The sequence below is a fragment of the Bos indicus x Bos taurus genome, chromosome 7, assembly GCF_003369695.1.
Source record: "Bos indicus x Bos taurus breed Angus x Brahman F1 hybrid chromosome 7, Bos_hybrid_MaternalHap_v2.0, whole genome shotgun sequence".
In the NCBI taxonomy this organism is placed as follows: Eukaryota; Metazoa; Chordata; class Mammalia; order Artiodactyla; family Bovidae; genus Bos; species Bos indicus x Bos taurus.
The window spans coordinates 63134536-63152319 of record NC_040082.1 but is presented as its reverse complement, the minus strand read 5'-3'; the positions used below and the strand labels follow the sequence as shown (position 1 = coordinate 63152319).

Below are 17784 nucleotides of genomic sequence, written 5' to 3'. Positions count from 1 at the left end.
GGGAAATTCTACTGAAGGGATTCAGTCCTCATCTGCAGGCTTTGAGGGCCAGGGATGAACATTTGAGAAAAACTGCAGGTATTCCCTCCATAACAACACACATCACAAAGCCAAGCTCCTGATTTGATGGGAACTTCAGGACTGGCAGGTTCTTTGAAATCCATTCAGGGACCTCACATGGCCCCCAGGTGAAAAACTCCTGTAGCGGAGTTTATGTCTGTAGGGTCCCCTGCACACGCAGATAACCCTGGTCCCTGTCGGGTGCCTGTGTATCCTTCGTGCTGAGGGTTTTCTTGCCTGGAAGGCCTGGGTTGGAGTCACATTTCAGGACAGCTTCTCTAGTCTCCCATGTTGGCTGCCAAATGTAACCTTTCTCCCCCACCACCCCACCCCTTAGAAACGGGGCAGATTGAGCAAAACTGGGCCTGTTATTCCTTATGGCAACAATTAGTTGGGCTGGGTGTCCACACCCACTTGAGGTAGGCTGTGCCTGTCTGGGTTGTCATGGCCTCTCCCTGATACCTCAATGCTGGAACTATTTCAGTTCTGTCTATCACCCCATTTGGTCTGCATTGTTCTTAGAGCAGGATGAAGTAAACAATTTATCTCTGAAGATATACTGCATATCACAGAACACAAGCCTGTCATACGTATACATATAGGAAACATTCATAGTCACACATGTATGCACACACCCTGGATATCTGCAAGGCATCTGAATTTGAGACCTTGATCCTCTTCCTCTTCATAGGGTTGTTGTGAGGGTTCAGTGGACAGATGCCTGCAGAGTCCTCAGCACAGTGCTTGGTATGCAGCAAGTGCTCACTCGATACAACCAGCTGATGTTATTAGTAAGTGATCCTTCCCGCCCAGCGGCATCTTCTCCAGCCAGCTCAGACTGGGCATTGCTCAGGACCGGGGCGCCCTCTGGTGGCTGCTGTCTCTACTCACACTTCAGACCCCTTTAGAAAGATCTGGGCTCCTTTCTCACAGCTCCCCTCCCCTGCCGCTCAAGGGGAAAGGGTGAGACGTAGGGTGGGGGAAATCGTTTCACTTTCCTCATCATTTCCTTTGTCTCCTTCCTGACCTTGGCGAGCTTGGGGGTCACTAGGTCTGGGGACAGGAAGAGATGCTTGGAGGTGGGGGTTCCTGGCTGCATGACTCCCCTGGGATTGCCCCCCTCTCACCTGCTCATTCTCCTCCCAGGGCAGCCCGGCTCTGTGGACGCCCAAGGCCACCTCCAGAGAGGACGCCAGACAACGGGAGGGCAGTGCATCCACAGAGTCTCCCCGGGCTATTATGAGGTAATTTTATTTCTTTCCATTTCAGGTAAAAATAGTAAATACAAGATAATTTTCATAAAGGTAAAAATACATCATTTGGATTTTGTTGTTGTTCTCTGAACAGTGCTACCTACAGTACAATTTTTGATTTAGGATTTTTAAACCTTTTTTTTTTTTTTAATATAAACAAATAGAACTATTTTGCTAGTAGGCTATCTGTGTTCTCATCTGGCACTTAAGAATAGATCACAGGTCACCGCCCGGTTCTTCTGGGTGTGTGTGGGTGGCAGGGAGGGAGTGAGCAGGGGTGTGTGGGGTGAGGTGGTTTGTCTTCCTGCACGCAGACAGCACGGCGGTCTGTGTGCGGTGGGAGGGCACGAGTGTGCACCCGAGATGGCCTTTTCCTGCGCTGGCCACTGGGACATATGTCCCTATGACTGGACCGAAGGTGTCCCCACGTGTCAGGGGCCACTTCCTCCCTTCCTCCTGTGGTTGAGTTTCTCACCCAACAGCCTAGATTCACAATCATTCTGGGTCCAGGCAGGACACTGGGCTGCAGATGCCAGCAAGGCTGGTCAGGACGGAGCCAGTGGGTCCCCTTAGAGTCCTAGAGGAGTGGGCCAGGACCCCTTCCCACCGGGGCTGGTGGCCAGGGCATCCCACCTGGCCTTGGAATGCTGGTAGAAGTCACAGGTGCCGGTGGATGCAGGCTGCTAAATGTCTTTGCCCTTGTTCACCCGCAGGTGGTCTTTGTTTAAGTTCTTCCCGAACTTCTCACTGAGCTGTTGGATGAGGTCGGCCAGCTCTCCGGTAGCTTGAGATTTCTCTTCAAGGAGCTCATAGCGCAGGCTGGAGATGTCTTGCTTGATTTCCTTCAGTTCACCTGCAAGGACAGAGGAGATTTCGGTGAGTATGAGCCTGCAGAAGGGACTCACCCTAGAGGCATTTGAGGCATGCCTTCTTCCAGCAGCATGTCAGGCTACTGATCCAGCAGGGTGGCGGTGAGGGGATTGGAGGTCTGTTTCGACCTAACTCCCACCCTGCCCCTCCCACTAAAGGACACATTCGTCTGCTGAAGACCCTTCTCCTCCCATTCCTGGTCAAGCTCTCCCTGAAGGGGTTGAGGTAGACAGAGGAATCAAGACCAGGTTGAACTGCTTGCACCTGTGTTATCATCACAGAACGTTGGTCTTGAAGCCATTAAAGGCAGATTTCAAGACTCCGAGCGGCACCCTTGTTAATTTTAACATTTCTTCCTCATCATGCTTCGTGTTTTGTTTTGTCATCGTTATTTGCAGGGAAGAGGAACTCCTAGGCATCTGAGGCGATCAGCTCAGCTGATCAGTGGACGTGGCTATGGAGCCAGGCAGCCTCGCAGGAGCAGGGTCTGCCCAGACCACGCAAGCTGCGTGCCTCACTGGTGCACCATGGCAGGCCTGCCGCCTTCTCCTTCCATGGCAAGGGACCACCAGGTGGGGTTTTCCACTCATTTCCACAGTGAGCCACGTGGTTAAAAGTCCACACGGGCCTGGGCTGTGGGAACCTTCTTCTTAACCACAAAGTGGGGTCGAGAGGTTCTTGCCTGGTTTGGAAGATACTGGACTTGAACCTTGACTCAAGTGGGAGTCCACTGCCGGGGACACATTAACCATACCTGTTTTCCAAGTATCCCTGACACGCAGAAGAGGCAGCAGTCTTAAAGCTATAGTCTGGCCAGTTTTGACAAAGGCGTGCATCTCTTGTTTTCATGGGGGCTTCACTGAGCCCTAGTTCCATGCTGTGATTCCCATGGCATGAAACCTGGACAGCCCCACCTTCTATCATCAGTTACATTCCTGTCAGTCACATCACACTCTTCAGAGGGCTGGCAGCCATGGTACCCGGCTGTGTTATACTTAAGACCCAACAGTAGGGTGGGCAGATGGGCTGCTATTCAACTCTTAGACAGGGTCAGCCCAGGGGTCGTTTGGCCATTGCTGACCTTGAGGCTGCACAGTGATGTTCCAGGATGAAGCGGAGGGTCTCTAAATGACTAGGCTCCTTCCAGAGGCTCCTGGTACCTTCACTCTTGGAAGATAGCAAATATTTGTCCCAGGTGTCTCATGAAGATTAATTACCTGGTGTATGGTAATTCGCTTTTCACTTAAGAGCTGCTTAAAATAGACTGGAGAATAACCCAAACAGTGAAAATAATGTAGTTGGCAAACTTCAGTTTGCGTCAGAATGAATGCCTGGTATGAGAATGCCTGGTACTGTATTGCAGGCAGACCCTCAGGCCATGCTGATTTATTAGATCTGGGGAGGAGGGGGGTTCTGGATCCGCTTTTATAGCAAGCACTTCTGAGGGGGTGGAAGGAATTCTTTGAGAAACTGCTGGTTGATAGCTTCTGAGAGCCAGGATGTGAGATAGGATGGAGCCAGCCAGAACAGGGGCTGTCTACGGCTGTCTGTCTGTGCGCTCTGGGCATGAGGAGCTCACGGCCGTCCTGAGCTCAAGGGATAGGAGGCAACTCGTGTCAGTCATGACTGGGGAGGCAGAACCATTCTGTGAGCAGGGCTCCATGTCCTGGTGCTGGTGCTGAGGTGGAGGGCTCTGTGGTCAGAGCTAAGGGCAGCCCCAGCTGACAACCAGCCAGGGGACAGAGACCCCAGTCCTGCAACTGTGTTCCCCTGCATTCTGCCACCACCTCCAGTGAGGCCCTCCAGGGTCTCCAGCCAGGGACTGAGCCCTGCCGCTGATACCTTGACTTTGCAGGCCCAGCGAGCCCACATCTGGCTTCTGCCTTCCAGGAAGCAGATCCAGTCGCTTACCTTCATTGACTTCATCATTTTCTCTGTCCACCTGGGCCTTCAGGACATATCTTTTTATGAGCCGTTTCATGATTTTCTGAAACATGAACACAGGGAGGGATCAAACCAGCCCAGCCAAGCACAGAAGCAGCTTGCATCCTGTAGGCGTGACTTCTCCCTCTGGCAGAGTGCCTGGCAGAGTTGGGGGACCCTCCCTTGCCTGATGCCTCACTCTTGAGAAGTGACCTGCCTAATGGGGAGGTTCCAGTCTCTCTGGGTTCAGTAGCACCTGAGCCGGGATGTAAGAATGGGATACTTGCAGTGGCAGGAGGTCCAGCCACAAAGAGAGACAGAAACACTTGAGATCCATGTGCACTGTTTGAGGGTCCTCAGCCTGACTTTTCCCTGCCCCTTGTGACCTTAGCCCACCACGCCCTCTTCTCTGGGCCTGATTTCAACAACCGATGCAAACTGGGGAAGTAAGAAAGTCCTCGCAGGCTGGCCCAGGTAGAACTGTCTCCCATGGAGCTGCTATGCAGGAGAAGAGGTCCACTGAGCCCAGTCAGGAACAGGCATGGAGGACCAGTCCACTGTACTTTGGAAAATTCCTACCAGAGGCAGAGAGAGATACAGCCGAGCCTTGGGAGGTTTTGCCAAGATCCCGCTTCCCTGAAACCTCACCACCCGCCCAACACTGTCGGGAGTCACGCTGGAGGTCCTACTTATTATGCAGATACCAGATCCTTTCAGCAAAGGAGGCAGGAACAGACACTGAAGAGCCACCAAGAATAGAGCTAAGTGTAAGAAAGACCGCAGGAGGTGAACTTTAGATTCTGCCAGCTAGTCTGTCCTGGGTTACTGTGAAATTGCAGGATTTAAAAATACCCTTGTGGCCAACCCGTCTGAATCTGTAGGAGCCTAGCAGCACCGCAGAGGGGGATTCCCAGCTCCTCAGCATCCCTTCCGCTCACCTGCTCACCCTGAGGACCGAGGGGACAGAACTGGCATTTGCTAGGTTGAAGGGCCCTGAATTCTGTCCTCAGCTTTGCTGTGTGAGGTCAAGCAGGTGGTTACATCCTCTCTGACTACATGGGCTCAGGTAAAAGCTTCTTGCAAGTAAAAGAGAAGTGAGCTTCCAGGATGCAGAGAGCTGGAGGATTGAACACATTAGTATTATCACCGACTGGTGGTGCCACAGAGCCTCTAATGGTAGTGATCTTGCCAAGGGGGCATCTCCAGCTGTGACCCCATGGTTCACTCGACCCCAGGAAAGGCTGTTCATACTGAGCTCTGAGAGCTCATGGGGCCCCCCACTGGAGGTCTGCTGGGCGCTGTGGTTTGAGTCAGCCCCTAATTTCAGGCTGCACAGTTAAGCAGTGAATTGCCTTCACACTGCTCCTTCTCTGAGAGGCCTGGGTCTTGTCCTGATGGTGGTTAAACTGCAATGCTAGATTGCTCACTGACCCTCTTGTAGTCAATGAGGCAGGTTACCTGAGTTTTAAGAATCTATGCCTTTAGTGGGAGTCAGTGATGCTCTTTTCACTTTGAATTGGAGCAACAGAGACAAAATAAACTTTGTCCTGAGCCAAGTTCTCATAGGGGGTTAAAACCAACAAACCAGATACCCAAGTCTCTAACACTCGAACTGAATAAGGAATTCGGAAATATTCTACTGTGGACTTTCAGGCTTACGCAAGACTGGGGGATCTATCCATAATTAAAGTTTGCTGTCATTTTAAAGAAAAAACCTCAAGAACTCGAGACCCTTCCATTTCTGAATCTATCAGTTACAGAGACTATATATTCACAGTGTAAGATTATAAGCCAGAGATGGAAGTGAAGAGCCCCCTTTTCTGGGATGTAGCTGAGTGGATGCGTTCGTAGCTATGACAGTCACCACCCTCCTGCTGGGATGTAGCTGAGTGGACGCGTTCGTAGCTATGACGGTCACCTCCCTCCCGTTTCCTGTGCACACTCTGTTTTAGTGCAATGTGAGTAGTCTGATCATTTAAAAATTTCATAGTATGTATTTATTATAAACACAAATGTATTGAGTCTTCCTGCAGTCCAGAAGCTGTGTTGGCCTCTTTGACAAAATGATCTCATGGAACCCTCCCAGAAACCAGAGGAGATGGGGGTTGTCATTTCTTTGTACAGAGGAGGTCACGAGGCTCAGAGGGGGAGGTGACTTCTCCAAGCTCATACAGCTGCGAAGTGGCAGATCTGGGATTTACCAAAATGGAAACCAAAGTTGGGGCTTTGTTCAAGCTTCAGGAAAAGTCTAAGTGCATAGTGGTTTCAGAGAGGAGATGCAGGAGACAGGCTCCCATTGGTCACAGGGGGTTTGGACCACTTCTAGGTTCCAGTTTATCCTTTAACAAGGATAAACAAGGATCCTTTAACAGAATCTTTTGAGCAAGAAGAGGCCTCAGCTAGTTTTTGGAGAATGGATCGCTATCCCGCAGAAGAGAGTGACTGGTAAAGCATCGTCCTGAATGCCCGCGGCCCACGCATGAACCCTGGCAGACCTGGTCTGAACTGTGGTTTCTGCAGACCTGCAGCTCCACGGGGAGAACAGCAAGGTTTGCTTCTCAGCCTCTCGTTACAGACGGGGATGTCAGAGGCTTAGCATGGACGCAGGATCACGTGAGCATGGCAGACATGCTCAGACCCTTCAGACGGGGATGTTAGAGGCTTAACATGGACGCAGGATCACGCGAGCATGGCAGACATGCCCAGACCCTTCAGACGGGGATGTTAGAGGCTTAACATGGAAGCAGGATCACGCGAGCATGGCAGACATGCCCAGACCCTTCAGACGGGGATGTTAGAGGCTTAACATGGACGCAGGATCACGCGAGCATGGCAGACATGCTCAGACCCTTCAGACGGGGATGTTAGAGGCTTAACATGGAGGCAGGGTCACGCGAGCATGGCAGACATGCCCAGACCCTTCAGACGGGGATGTCAGAGGTTTAACATGGAAGCAGGATCACAGGAGCATGGCAGACATGCCCAGACCCTTCAGACGGGGATGTCAGAGGTTTAACATGGAAGCAGGATCACAGGAGCATGGCAGACATGCCCAGACCCTTCAGACGGGGATGTTAGAGGTTTAACATGGACGCAGGATCACGCGAGCATGGCAGACATGCCCAGACCCTTCAGACGGGGATGTTAGAGGTTTAACATGGACGCAGGATCACGCGAGCATGGCAGACATGCCCAGACCCTTCAGACGGGGATGTTAGAGGTTTAACATGGACGCAGGATCACGCGAGCATGGCAGACATGCCCAGACCCTTCAGACGGGGATGTTAGAGGTTTAACATGGACGCAGGATCACGCGAGCATGGCAGACATGCCCAGACCCTTCAGACGGGGATGTTAGAGGTTTAACATGGACGCAGGATCACGCGAGCAATGCAGACATGCCCAGACCCTTCAGACGGGGACGTTAGAGGTTTAACATGGACGCAGGATCACGTGAGCATGGCAGACATGCTCAGACCCTTTAACCTTCCTCTGCTGCCCGGTTCATTCCACGAGTGACAGGCACCTCCAGGGACAACAGTGTGACTGCCTTTCAGGTGCTTAGAGACGTCATGCCCTGATGAGGACCTAGCCTCCCCATACGCATGTTAGACAACCTGGGTTCTGCAGGAGTCTCATCTCCAGGAAGTCTCAAATGGTTAGAAAAATGCCCAAAGTCCTTTTTAACATGGCTGCTACAGAGGATCTCTGTCTGCAGAAAAGATGGACATCAGAAGTCTGCCCTCCTTCACTATGTGGGGGAAAAGCATGGTCCTCTGTCATGAGTTTCTGTTCCCTCCTGCTTACCTTCCATGGAGTTTTCACTTCGCAGAGATAATAAACCTTCCCCACAGTAACATGTCCCTGTCGATGCAGCTTGACCTGCTCTGCCCTGATGCATTTAGCAAGGACTGGAGATGACTGCATTTAGCAACCTTACTCAGGCAAAATAACTAATACTGAGGTACCTAGTGGATAAGAATGGTTGTGACATCGAGGCCCACGTCCAGGAAGGGAGCCCCATAGTTCTCTGGCCCAGAGTCTGAGAGCCAGGTGACCTCTTGGCCGCTGCTGGTGTTCAGGGAGTGGGAGGGACCACTCTGTGCAGCCAGGGAAGCTGAGGACAGAGCCAAGGAAGAGGACATGCGCGCAGGAGGTGTCAACCAGCAGCAGTCAGAGAGAAGTAATGCTGCGGCCCAGGAGCAGAGGAGTTGAGGAACATTGGGAAGAGAGTGGACAAAATGGATCGCAGGACAGGTCATGTGTTAAACTGGGGTTTAGGAGACCCCAGGAGACAAGAACTCAGCATTGGCAAGGTGTCTAACCTGTTGGCTTTGATCTCTGCAGAAAAGGTCATCTAGAAGGCAAGAAGGAGGATGCCCACTGGGTTTCAGGGGAAGGGATTACATCATAAAGAATTATTTCAGTGATGGACTGTGCCTGGATTTTTCAGTTTGGTTGGGACACGGTTTATTTGCTTTGCCCCGAAGGAGATGCATCCTCAGAGAGTGAGGATATGAAGTCTGTACATACCCCAACAAGGGGACGCATGTTGATCAGATCAAATGTAGCTATGATAGGAAACACAGTTGGCCATTTTGCTGGCATCATGGTTTTGTTCCATTGTTTGGGCTTATGTCCACAGAACCCAGATTGGGAAAAAAATTACAAAAGCAAAGAACCAATTTTGTGAAAAATAATTCAGACCCCTGGAAATCTGGAGGAACTGTCTTCCCTTATAACGGAGAACCCTGAAAAGCTGAAGTGATGGGAAGCTTAAACACCCAACATCTTGGACTGAAAGGAGATCAAACTGGTCAATCCTAAAGGAAATCAATCCTGACTATTCATTAGAAGGACTGATGCTGAAGCTGAAGCTCCAGTACTTTGGCCAACTGATGCGAAGAACTGACTTATTTGAAAAGGTCCTGGTGCTGGGAAAGACTGAATGCACAAGAAGGGGACGGCAGAGGACGAGATGGTTGGGTGGCATCACTGACTCAATGGACATGAGTTTGAGCAAGCTCTGGGAGATGGTGAAGGACAGGGAAGCCTGGCATGCTGCAGTCCGTGCGGTCGCAAAGAGTCAGACACGACCGAGCGACTGAACAACAAATGCTAAGTTTGAGCAACCAAGCAGATCTACTAGAGACACAAGGGAAACGAGCTTAACAACTAACATGCATATCAACAACAGGGCTTTTATCTTATTGGGATTGCTCCAGAATGTCTCAGCACCTCGACAGTGAGAGGCTGACAGCATATGTGCTCCATGAAAAGGAGGCTCTGGGTGAAGCCTGCACAGTGAGAAAGAGGGAGTGAATTGGGCTTCTCAGAATTTCTTGGCACTTTTGAAAGATGCTTTGGGAGGAAAGCAGTGCAGTGTGGAAGGCCACCAGTGGGCTCAAGCAAAAGGCTGAGCCATTTTTAGATCCCTGCCCAAATGCTTCCTTCTGTGATGGTTGCTGCCCCGTGATAGCAAAAGCGCCTTCTGTTCCTCGCTTCCTTCCCCCAGGCTCAGATAGACCTCTTCCCCGGCACTGTCAGACACAGACAAGGCAGGTTCCAGGGAGGCCTGGGTGTGACTCTACAAAGAGGACTAAGGGGCTCTTGCCCGGGCCGTGTAGCGTAGTGCAGACAGATCTCACTTCAACCCACCGGGTAACTGAGTTCCCTTGTGTGTTCAGTGGGGTTACAGGTCCTTCCTCTCTCACAGGCACGTGTGAAATTATACATACCCTCGTGTCTAGTCTGCTCCCAGCTGTCCGTTTGTGCTGGCTCAGGGTTTACTCCTATTTGAGCAGATGTTGGCTCAGGAAGATGCCCAGACCTGACCTTAAAGGGCTGAGCAAAATGCAAATGTACAAATGCAAGATGGTCTCTGCTCCGTCTGCTGTCCTCTCAGCCCACTCCCTCTGATGCCTATGGGCTCAGTTTTTCTGTCTCTCAGCTGACAACGATCTGAGTAAGTTGCCCTAGGCTTTTCTTGGTGGAAAGATACAGGGTGGGCCTGCTTTCCCAGACTGCCTGAAGCTGCAAACCGGCTAATCCGCATAATCACAGCAGGAAGCTCTGGGGGAGTCAAGGTTGCAGGGACTCAGCCAGTAATGATGGAAGACAGAATAGGGATTGCCCAAGACCACTGTGGAGCACGGTCTCCTTCACAAAGGATTCATCTGGCTGTAGGTCGCTGACCACAGCGGCTGTCTTCTCTGATTGCAGCTGCTAATTGTGCTCAAAACCCAGGAGACATCTGGCCCTAATCCATTATGGTTTTTTATCTTTTCCGTGGCACAGATAATCTCTACTTCTCTCTAAGAAGCAAAGAAATATAAATCCTTCCCCTGACTGAAGGATTTGTTCTATAAAATAAACTCAAAGCTGATCACACTGGGCAGGGCCAATTTAGCACACAATTAAATCAATGCAAGATTTGCCCTTTGCCAATTTTTTAGCCCATGTCATCCGATAAAACTATAAGTACTACGAGGGATGAGCCATTTCTTAATTGTACACTTAACTCCTCCTAACTGCAGAGTTAGCTTCTGAAATACGGATGGAGATTCAATTAGAGACCTGGGTCTGGAAGATGCTGAGTCTGTAATGGCTCCCTCGGGGATGCTGGCACCAGGGACATATCACCTTGGCCCCAAGGAACACTCAGGACAGCGTCACATTTACATCTGATAGGAAATGGTCAGCGTGGATAAAACCGCTGGTCATTGGGGGCGGGAAAGCAGGAGGATGGCCTGCACTTTTATAATCAATAACCTGTAGTGACCATTTGACTGATTCAAACTGATACAGAGATTGCATTAATTTCTAAAGCAAAGCAAGATCTGCAAGCATAAAAGACCTAATTTTTATAATGACCGTGTGCAGGCTGGCAGTCTAAGGTCAAGTGCCTACTGAAGACATCGATACCCACCTGGGAGCCCTACTGGGTGCCTGCCTCTCCCCACCCCATTCCTGTTGGTTTGCATCATTTCCCTTTGGCAAAGCATCCAGAACGTATCCTGAGTCAGTCAGCTTTTGTCCATCACCCTCCTCGCGTTTCAAGTCACCAGTCCCGTGTGCCTGGACTGTATCTTCCTCCCTGGTCTCCCTGCTTCCACTCTTGTCCGCACTGGTCTCGTCTCATTACAGCAGATAGGTAGTCTTCTTAAAGCATAAATAAAATAGAATCATCTTCTCCCTTCCCCAAGTTAACCTCCTTCCACTGCCTTTCTAGATACCTCAGAGTAAAATCCACACCCTGACCTTGCTTCAGTTCGGATTTGAATTCTGACCTCGTCACCTTCCCCTCCCCCACTGCTCATGGAGCTCCAGCAGCTCTGGACCTCCCAGGCATCTGCCCTCTGGCCTTGGCTTAACGCTTTTCCTCTGCCTGAAAGGCCCCATGTGGTTGCCTCCTCATCTACGAGGTCTTAGCTAGCTGTCCTCTCCTTAAAGACACAACTTCTGATAACCGTATGGAAGCAGGGGCTCCCTGGTTTTCTCCACTTTTGCACCTGAGTTTTTTCATGTTGGCACTTTGATCAATTTGAAGTTACATATTTAATTGCATGTTTGCTGATCCATAGTGTCTCTCCCTCTATGTCTGGAAGTGCCACTAAGATAGGAACCTTGTCTGTATCCCCAGGAAGCAGCGCGGTGCCTGGCATATAAATAAATGTTGACTGCAGGAAGGAATGAAGCTGTGTCTAGGGGGACTGACACAGCTCTGTGACCATATTGGTGTCTTAACAGAGCCCACTTCTGCCTATACCTGGGAAAGCGGTGGTTACCTGGTATCTGGTGGGCTTGCTGTAAGTGTTATTTGCTGTCAGGTTTTCAGAATTCCTCATGCCAGCCTGGTATCGAGTCTTCTGGGAAAACAGAAAATACAAAATACATAGTATGTGATACATATTACGTGAAACTTAATACATACCTACATGGTAAGACTTGAATAGCACCTGCATAGGGGACTACCTCTAAAATGAGGGCCCTCAGGAGGTCCCTCTACCCACTGTGGCTTGGCTTCCTGGAACATATTTCCTGGGGACTCTGGCTCTGCAGGTTGTCAGTGGATTACAGAATTATGGTTTGGTCAGCTTTGTTTGGAGAGCACTCAGAGTGATTGCCCAGAGATTTTTAATATGCTAACAATTGAGGATCTCCAGGAGGGGGAGATAATGGACGGGGAGCCTCCCTTCCCAGGCATCCCAAAGTACAATCCAGCTACTTTCTGGGGAGAGCTATCTGCTTTCGAGTCCACTAAGGAGTCCCTCCGTGGGGTCCCAACTCAGTCCAACAGAAGTGGGGCACTAAGGCCGGTTAGCGGCCCCTGCTGGTGCTGCAGCTGTGCTGAAGTGCCAGCTGATTCTGAAAAGCACGGGGTCCCTCCTCAGAGCTCCTGATTTGCCTGGTTTCAGGGGTATCCTGTGAATCAAAGACACACAGCTCCCCTCTCCCCCATCTGCTGCCCCTCCAGCCCCTTAAGTCCCACGCTACCTACCCTGAATTTAGAATTCAGCATGCCCATTTCAAGGTCATTTTCACAGCTTTTGGCCTTAGATTTGCAGAGTTTTATGAGGCACATCTTGATTCTCATTATGAGATAATAAAATGATTTAGGACTTGGCACTAGATTAAAAGGAGCAGGTAGAGTTCTTCCTTCATCAAAATAAGACAGCCAGAGCTTCGCTCGGGCAAACTTCCACTCCACGTCTGCATCCTCCTGCAGGGCCAGGAAAACAATAGCACAGCATCAGAGGCCGCGCCCTCCAGCAGACTCATCCCATCAGCCACAGAGGGGGACCCTGTGGGGGCATTTAAATGTTCTAGGAGCCATATTATAAAAAGTAAAATGAAACAAGTGAAATTAATTTCAGTGATGTATTTTACTTAATGCAGTAGACCCAAAATGTTATCATTTCAGCATGTAATCATTATAGAAATGATTCATAAGATAGTTTACATTTTCTTTGCATACCAAGTCTTCAAAATTGGCGTGTGGTCTATACTCACAGCACATCTCAGTTTGGACTGGCCACGTTTTGAGTGCTTAGTACATGTGGTTTCGTGGCTACCATATCAGACACCACCGTGTATTTCCTTCTAGAAAGTGGATTTGAGTGCTGCCAACAATGTTAAGAGGTCTTCTAAGTCTAGAGAGCCAAAGAATTGATGCTTTTGAACTACGGTGCAGGAGAAGACTCTTGAGAGTCCTTTGGACAGCAAGGAGATCAAACCAGTCAATCCTAATGGAAATCAACCCTGAATACTCATTGGAAGAACTGATGCTGAAGCTGAACCTCCAGTACTTTGGCCACTTGATGCAAACAGCTAACTCACTGGAAAAGACCTTGATGCTGGGAAAGATTGAAGGTGAAAGGAGAAGGGGGCAACAGAGGATGAGATGGTTGGATGGCATCACCACTTCAATGGACTTGAACTTGGGCAGACTCCAGGAGATAGTGAGGAACAGGGAGGCCTGGCATGCTGCAGTCCATGGGGTTGCGAAGAGTCAGATATGACTTAGCGACTGAACAACAGCAACAGCTAGCGTATGCAATTCAAGGGAGCAAACCTGAATGTAGCTGGCAAGAGTCTGCTCTTCCCTGGTGGTGGCGGTAGATTTAAAGCCCAGATCTGTTACTTCGGACTTGGTGTCAATGCCAGAATGCTGATTGGGCCCCCTGAGAGGTAGCAGGGGTGTGTTCTCTATAGGTGGCCAGGCTCCACGGGCCCTTGTCCTAAGAGGGCCGTCTGAGGCCAGGGGTTTGGAATCAACTGGACTGTTACCAGCTGTGTGATGTAGGTAGTGGCCTCGGGCTTCTTCCTCTGCTCATGATGATCACACTGCTGGCTTCCCATGGCCCTGGGGTTGGCATTGATTACGTGTTCCGTGAGCAGTGGGTTTCTCTCCCCAAGGCACTGGCTACACTTCAAGGGGCTGTGAGCCCATCCGGGTCCCAGGAGAGCATAAGGTCACCACCAGCGAGCTTGACCAATTTGTCTGCTTTTGCAGAGACCCCATCAGCACCTAGCCTGGTCTATGGGGACATGCTCTACAGGCCTTTTAGACTGGAAGCTCTGTGAGGGCAGGGTCATTTCTGATCTCTGCCATACAACAGAGAGGTGTAGGCGGGACTCCCAACCTGAGAGGAAGGGTGATGTGGTGGTGGAAGCACAGGCTCCCGAGCCTGCCTGAGTTCATATCCTGCCTCTGTTCCTCACTAGCTGGGTCACCATAGCAGGAGACTTAACTTCTCTGGGCCTCAATTTCCTCATCTATAAAATGAGGACAGTAACACCTACTTCACAGGCTGTTGTGGGAATTAAAGAAGTTAATGCATGAAAACAATGTCGGATATTAATACTTAAATTAAAAGATGCTTACTCCTTGAAAGAAAAGTTATGACCAAGCTAGATAGCATATTGAAAAGCAGAGACATTACTTTGCCAACAAAGGTCCATCTAGTCAAGGCTATGGTTTTTCCTGTGGTCATGTATGGATGCGAGAGTTGGACTGTGAAGAAGGCTGAGCGCCGAAGAATTAATGCTTTGAACTGTGGTGTTGGGGAAGACTCTTGAGAGTCCCTTGGACTGCAAGGAGATCCAACCAGTCCATCCCTAAAGGAGATCAGTCCTGGGTATTCACTGGAAGGACTGATGCTAAAGCTGAAACTCCAGTACTTTGGCCACCTCATGTGAAGAGTTGACTCATTGGAAAAGACTCTGATGCTGGGAGGGATTGGGGGCAGGAGGAGAAGGGGACGACAGAGGATGAGATGGCTGGCTGGCATCACTGACTCGATGGACGTGAGTCTGAGTGAACTCCGGGAGTTGGTGATGGACAGGGAGGCCTGGCGTGCTGCGATTCATGGGGTCACAAAGAGTCAGACACGACTGAGAGACTGAACTGAACTGAACTGAAACTCTTAGTAAATATTATTTGTATCTCCATAGCTTAACCCAGTGCCTGGTATTCAACCTTCAGTCACTCAGCCAACCTCCTACTACATGCCAACCTACAGTTCACCTACTGCATGCCTGGCCCGTGCTAGGGAGGCACTGGGTTTGGCAAACATGACCTCCTGGGACACACAGCCTGGCCAGTGACATGAGTATGTTAACTCATCAGCTCTTTGTATCTAGATCTGGGCTCACAGCTGGGGAGGGGTTCTGCCCCTGGGGGTCGGAGAGGGCTGCCCCAAAGGCTAGTGTTTATGCTGAGATCCAAAGGGTGAGGAGTTCTCAACCAGGTCAAGTGTGGGTACGCTGGAGTGGAGAAGAGTAGCAGTTAATCAGTGGAGAGGCAGAGAGAAGCGTAAACAGCTCTTTGTGGGCAGTAAAGAGCAGGAGACAAAGAGGTTGAGAGCTGCAAAGGGAGGTGGAGGGAGGGTTGTTTGTAGTTACTTCTTTTATTTTCAAGATCAAGAGATGCATTTAGATGCTGACAGGAAGGATTAGATAGAGAAAGAGAGGTGAGGATGCAGGCGGGGAGGGCTGCTTCTGAGGAGGGGAGGGCAGGGGGCCCAGGGACAGGGGAGGGGCTGCTCACGGGGAGAAGGCATGTCTGCCCTCCCGTGGGAGCCATGGCGGGGGTGGAAGCAGGCTCAGAGGCAGGCAGGTCTGTGGATTCAGATGTAGATGCTCAAGAGCTATTGAATAAATAAGTGTTCTCCTGCAGGGATTTACAGATTTACAGGGATTTACTTCACCAAAGTTCAGTGTGACCACGAACACACCAGGCACATCCCGGCAGCAGTCCTCAGGGTCCTCGTACAGGAGTCAGCAAGGAGCCGGTGGGCACTGTGCGCTCCCACCCCACAAAGAGAAGCCCAGTGCCCAAGGGCAGGTGTGGGTTGCAGTCTGCTCTCTCTGTCTCCTGGCACCACCTTGTGGTGGGTAACTTGACATCACAAGCCATGGGCTTGCTCACTCCTGTCCCAAACTAGTGGGCATCGCTCATGCCAGTCACATGACTTCCCATGCCATATTCATTTGGACCAACACACGATGTGCTCCATAGGATGGGGCAGAAACCTGGGGCGAGTGCTCTAGACACCCACGTATGCCAGGCACCATCTGGGGTCTCTGACACGTGGGGAAGCTGAGGCCCAAGAAGGTTAATTAGCAATAGCTCATTATCCACATAGGTGACCAAGTCTGTAAAACACACACACACACACACGTGTATATATATATATATATATATATATATATATATATTGTTTGCTGATACAGTGCTGCCTTTTCCTGTAGGTGGCTGGGGTGTTAGAGCTGGGGGCTAAGACTAAGGCTTCATGCAGGATCACCTCTTCCTCTATCCTCTTGTCTTTTTCCTTGTTCAGTCTACACTCTTGAGCGCAGAGCCAAGTATTACAGGCATGCTCAGTCGTGTCTGACTCTGTGCAACCCCAAGGATCATAGCTCACCAGGCTCTTCTGTCCACGGGATTTCCCAGGCAAGGATACTGGAGTGGGTTGCTATTTCCTACTCCAGGGGATCTTCCCGACTCCAGGATCGAACCTGCATCTCTTGCGTCTCCTACATTGCCAGGCAGATTCTTTACCACTGTGCCACCTGGGAAGCCTGGTGCCGAGTATATACCACACTGTTTGACCCCTCTCTGTCTTGGTACATGCTGTTCCTACTGTATAGAATAGTGTTTTTTTGGAGTTTTATGGACCAAAGCTTCCCCCTAAAATCCATATGTTGAAGCCCTAAGCACCAGTATCTTAGAATGTGGTTGTATTTGGAAAGTCTTTAAAGAGGTAATTAAGGTTAAATGAGGCTTTAAGGGTGGCGTCCCAGTCCATCATGACTGGTGTGATCATAAGCCGAAGAGACACATGGAGGAAAGGCCCTGAAAGGGCGTAGCAGGAAGGCAGTCATCTGAAAGCCGAAGAGAGAGGCCTCAGAAGAAATCAAGCCCGTAGCTTGACCCTGACCTTCTAGCCTCCAGGGCTATGAGGGAATAACTTTGTGTTATTTAAGCCACCCAGTCTGTGATATTTTGTTGTGGGAGCCCTAGCCAACTGATACATGACAATCAATTATTTCTCTATACACGAATAATTGTTTCTTATAAGAGATTTAAGTACCGAGGTATACCAAGCAAATGTGAAAGTCCCCTTTCAAAACTCCTTTCTTGTTTCACTTGCTGCCTCAGAGGGTACCATTTCCTACCTTTGCTTTCTGCATAGGCACATTTGTATTATTATGTAAATGGAATTTGCCCAAGGATATTTTTCTACAGCTTGCATTGTTTTCATTTCACAATATCATAGAGATTTGCTCTGTCAGCACAAAAAAAGTCTTATTGTTTATAAACAGGGTTTTAACGTCTGTGCTATCTCCATTTATTTAAACATGTTCATGGGCTATTTCCAGCGTTTTCTTTTAATGAATGTCTATGTAAAATCATATTTCTGCACGGAATTGTTGTATCAAAAGCATCAGTGCATTTTATTTTGTTTTAATGTTGAGTTTATTCATTTAACTTCTAATAGGTACACAGTGATATGATTTTAAGCAGGAAAGGGTTTAAAGAAAAATCGTTTACAGCCATCCTGTCCTCCAACCCCCACCTCTCAACAGTACACCCCTTCTTATGTACCCTTTCAGGTTATTTTTCTTTTTCAAATGATTTTACAATCAAAAAGGAATACGTTTTCATTCTTCT

The 17784-nt window shown here is 49.7% G+C and overlaps 1 protein-coding gene across 3 annotated transcripts in view; it reads right to left on the bottom strand.

The window, feature by feature from the left end:
- Nucleotides 1-1295: 1295 nt before the first annotated feature.
- TRPC7 (transient receptor potential cation channel subfamily C member 7) overlaps nucleotides 1296-17784 on the bottom strand; it is a 151954-nt gene continuing 135465 nt past the window's right edge. For 2 of the 3 annotated variants that reach the window (XM_027546432.1, XM_027546435.1), the window contains 4 exons: nucleotides 12607-12828; nucleotides 11894-11974; nucleotides 4095-4170; nucleotides 1296-2166 (listed from right to left, as the gene is read on the bottom strand). In XM_027546432.1, the coding sequence (XP_027402233.1) occupies nucleotides 1997-2166; nucleotides 4095-4170; nucleotides 11894-11974; nucleotides 12607-12828 (549 nt within the window). In that variant the 3' untranslated portion in view covers nucleotides 1296-1996. The remainder of the gene's footprint in view (nucleotides 2167-4094; nucleotides 4171-11893; nucleotides 11975-12606; nucleotides 12829-17784) is intronic. The other variant, XM_027546434.1, reaches the window with a different exon arrangement.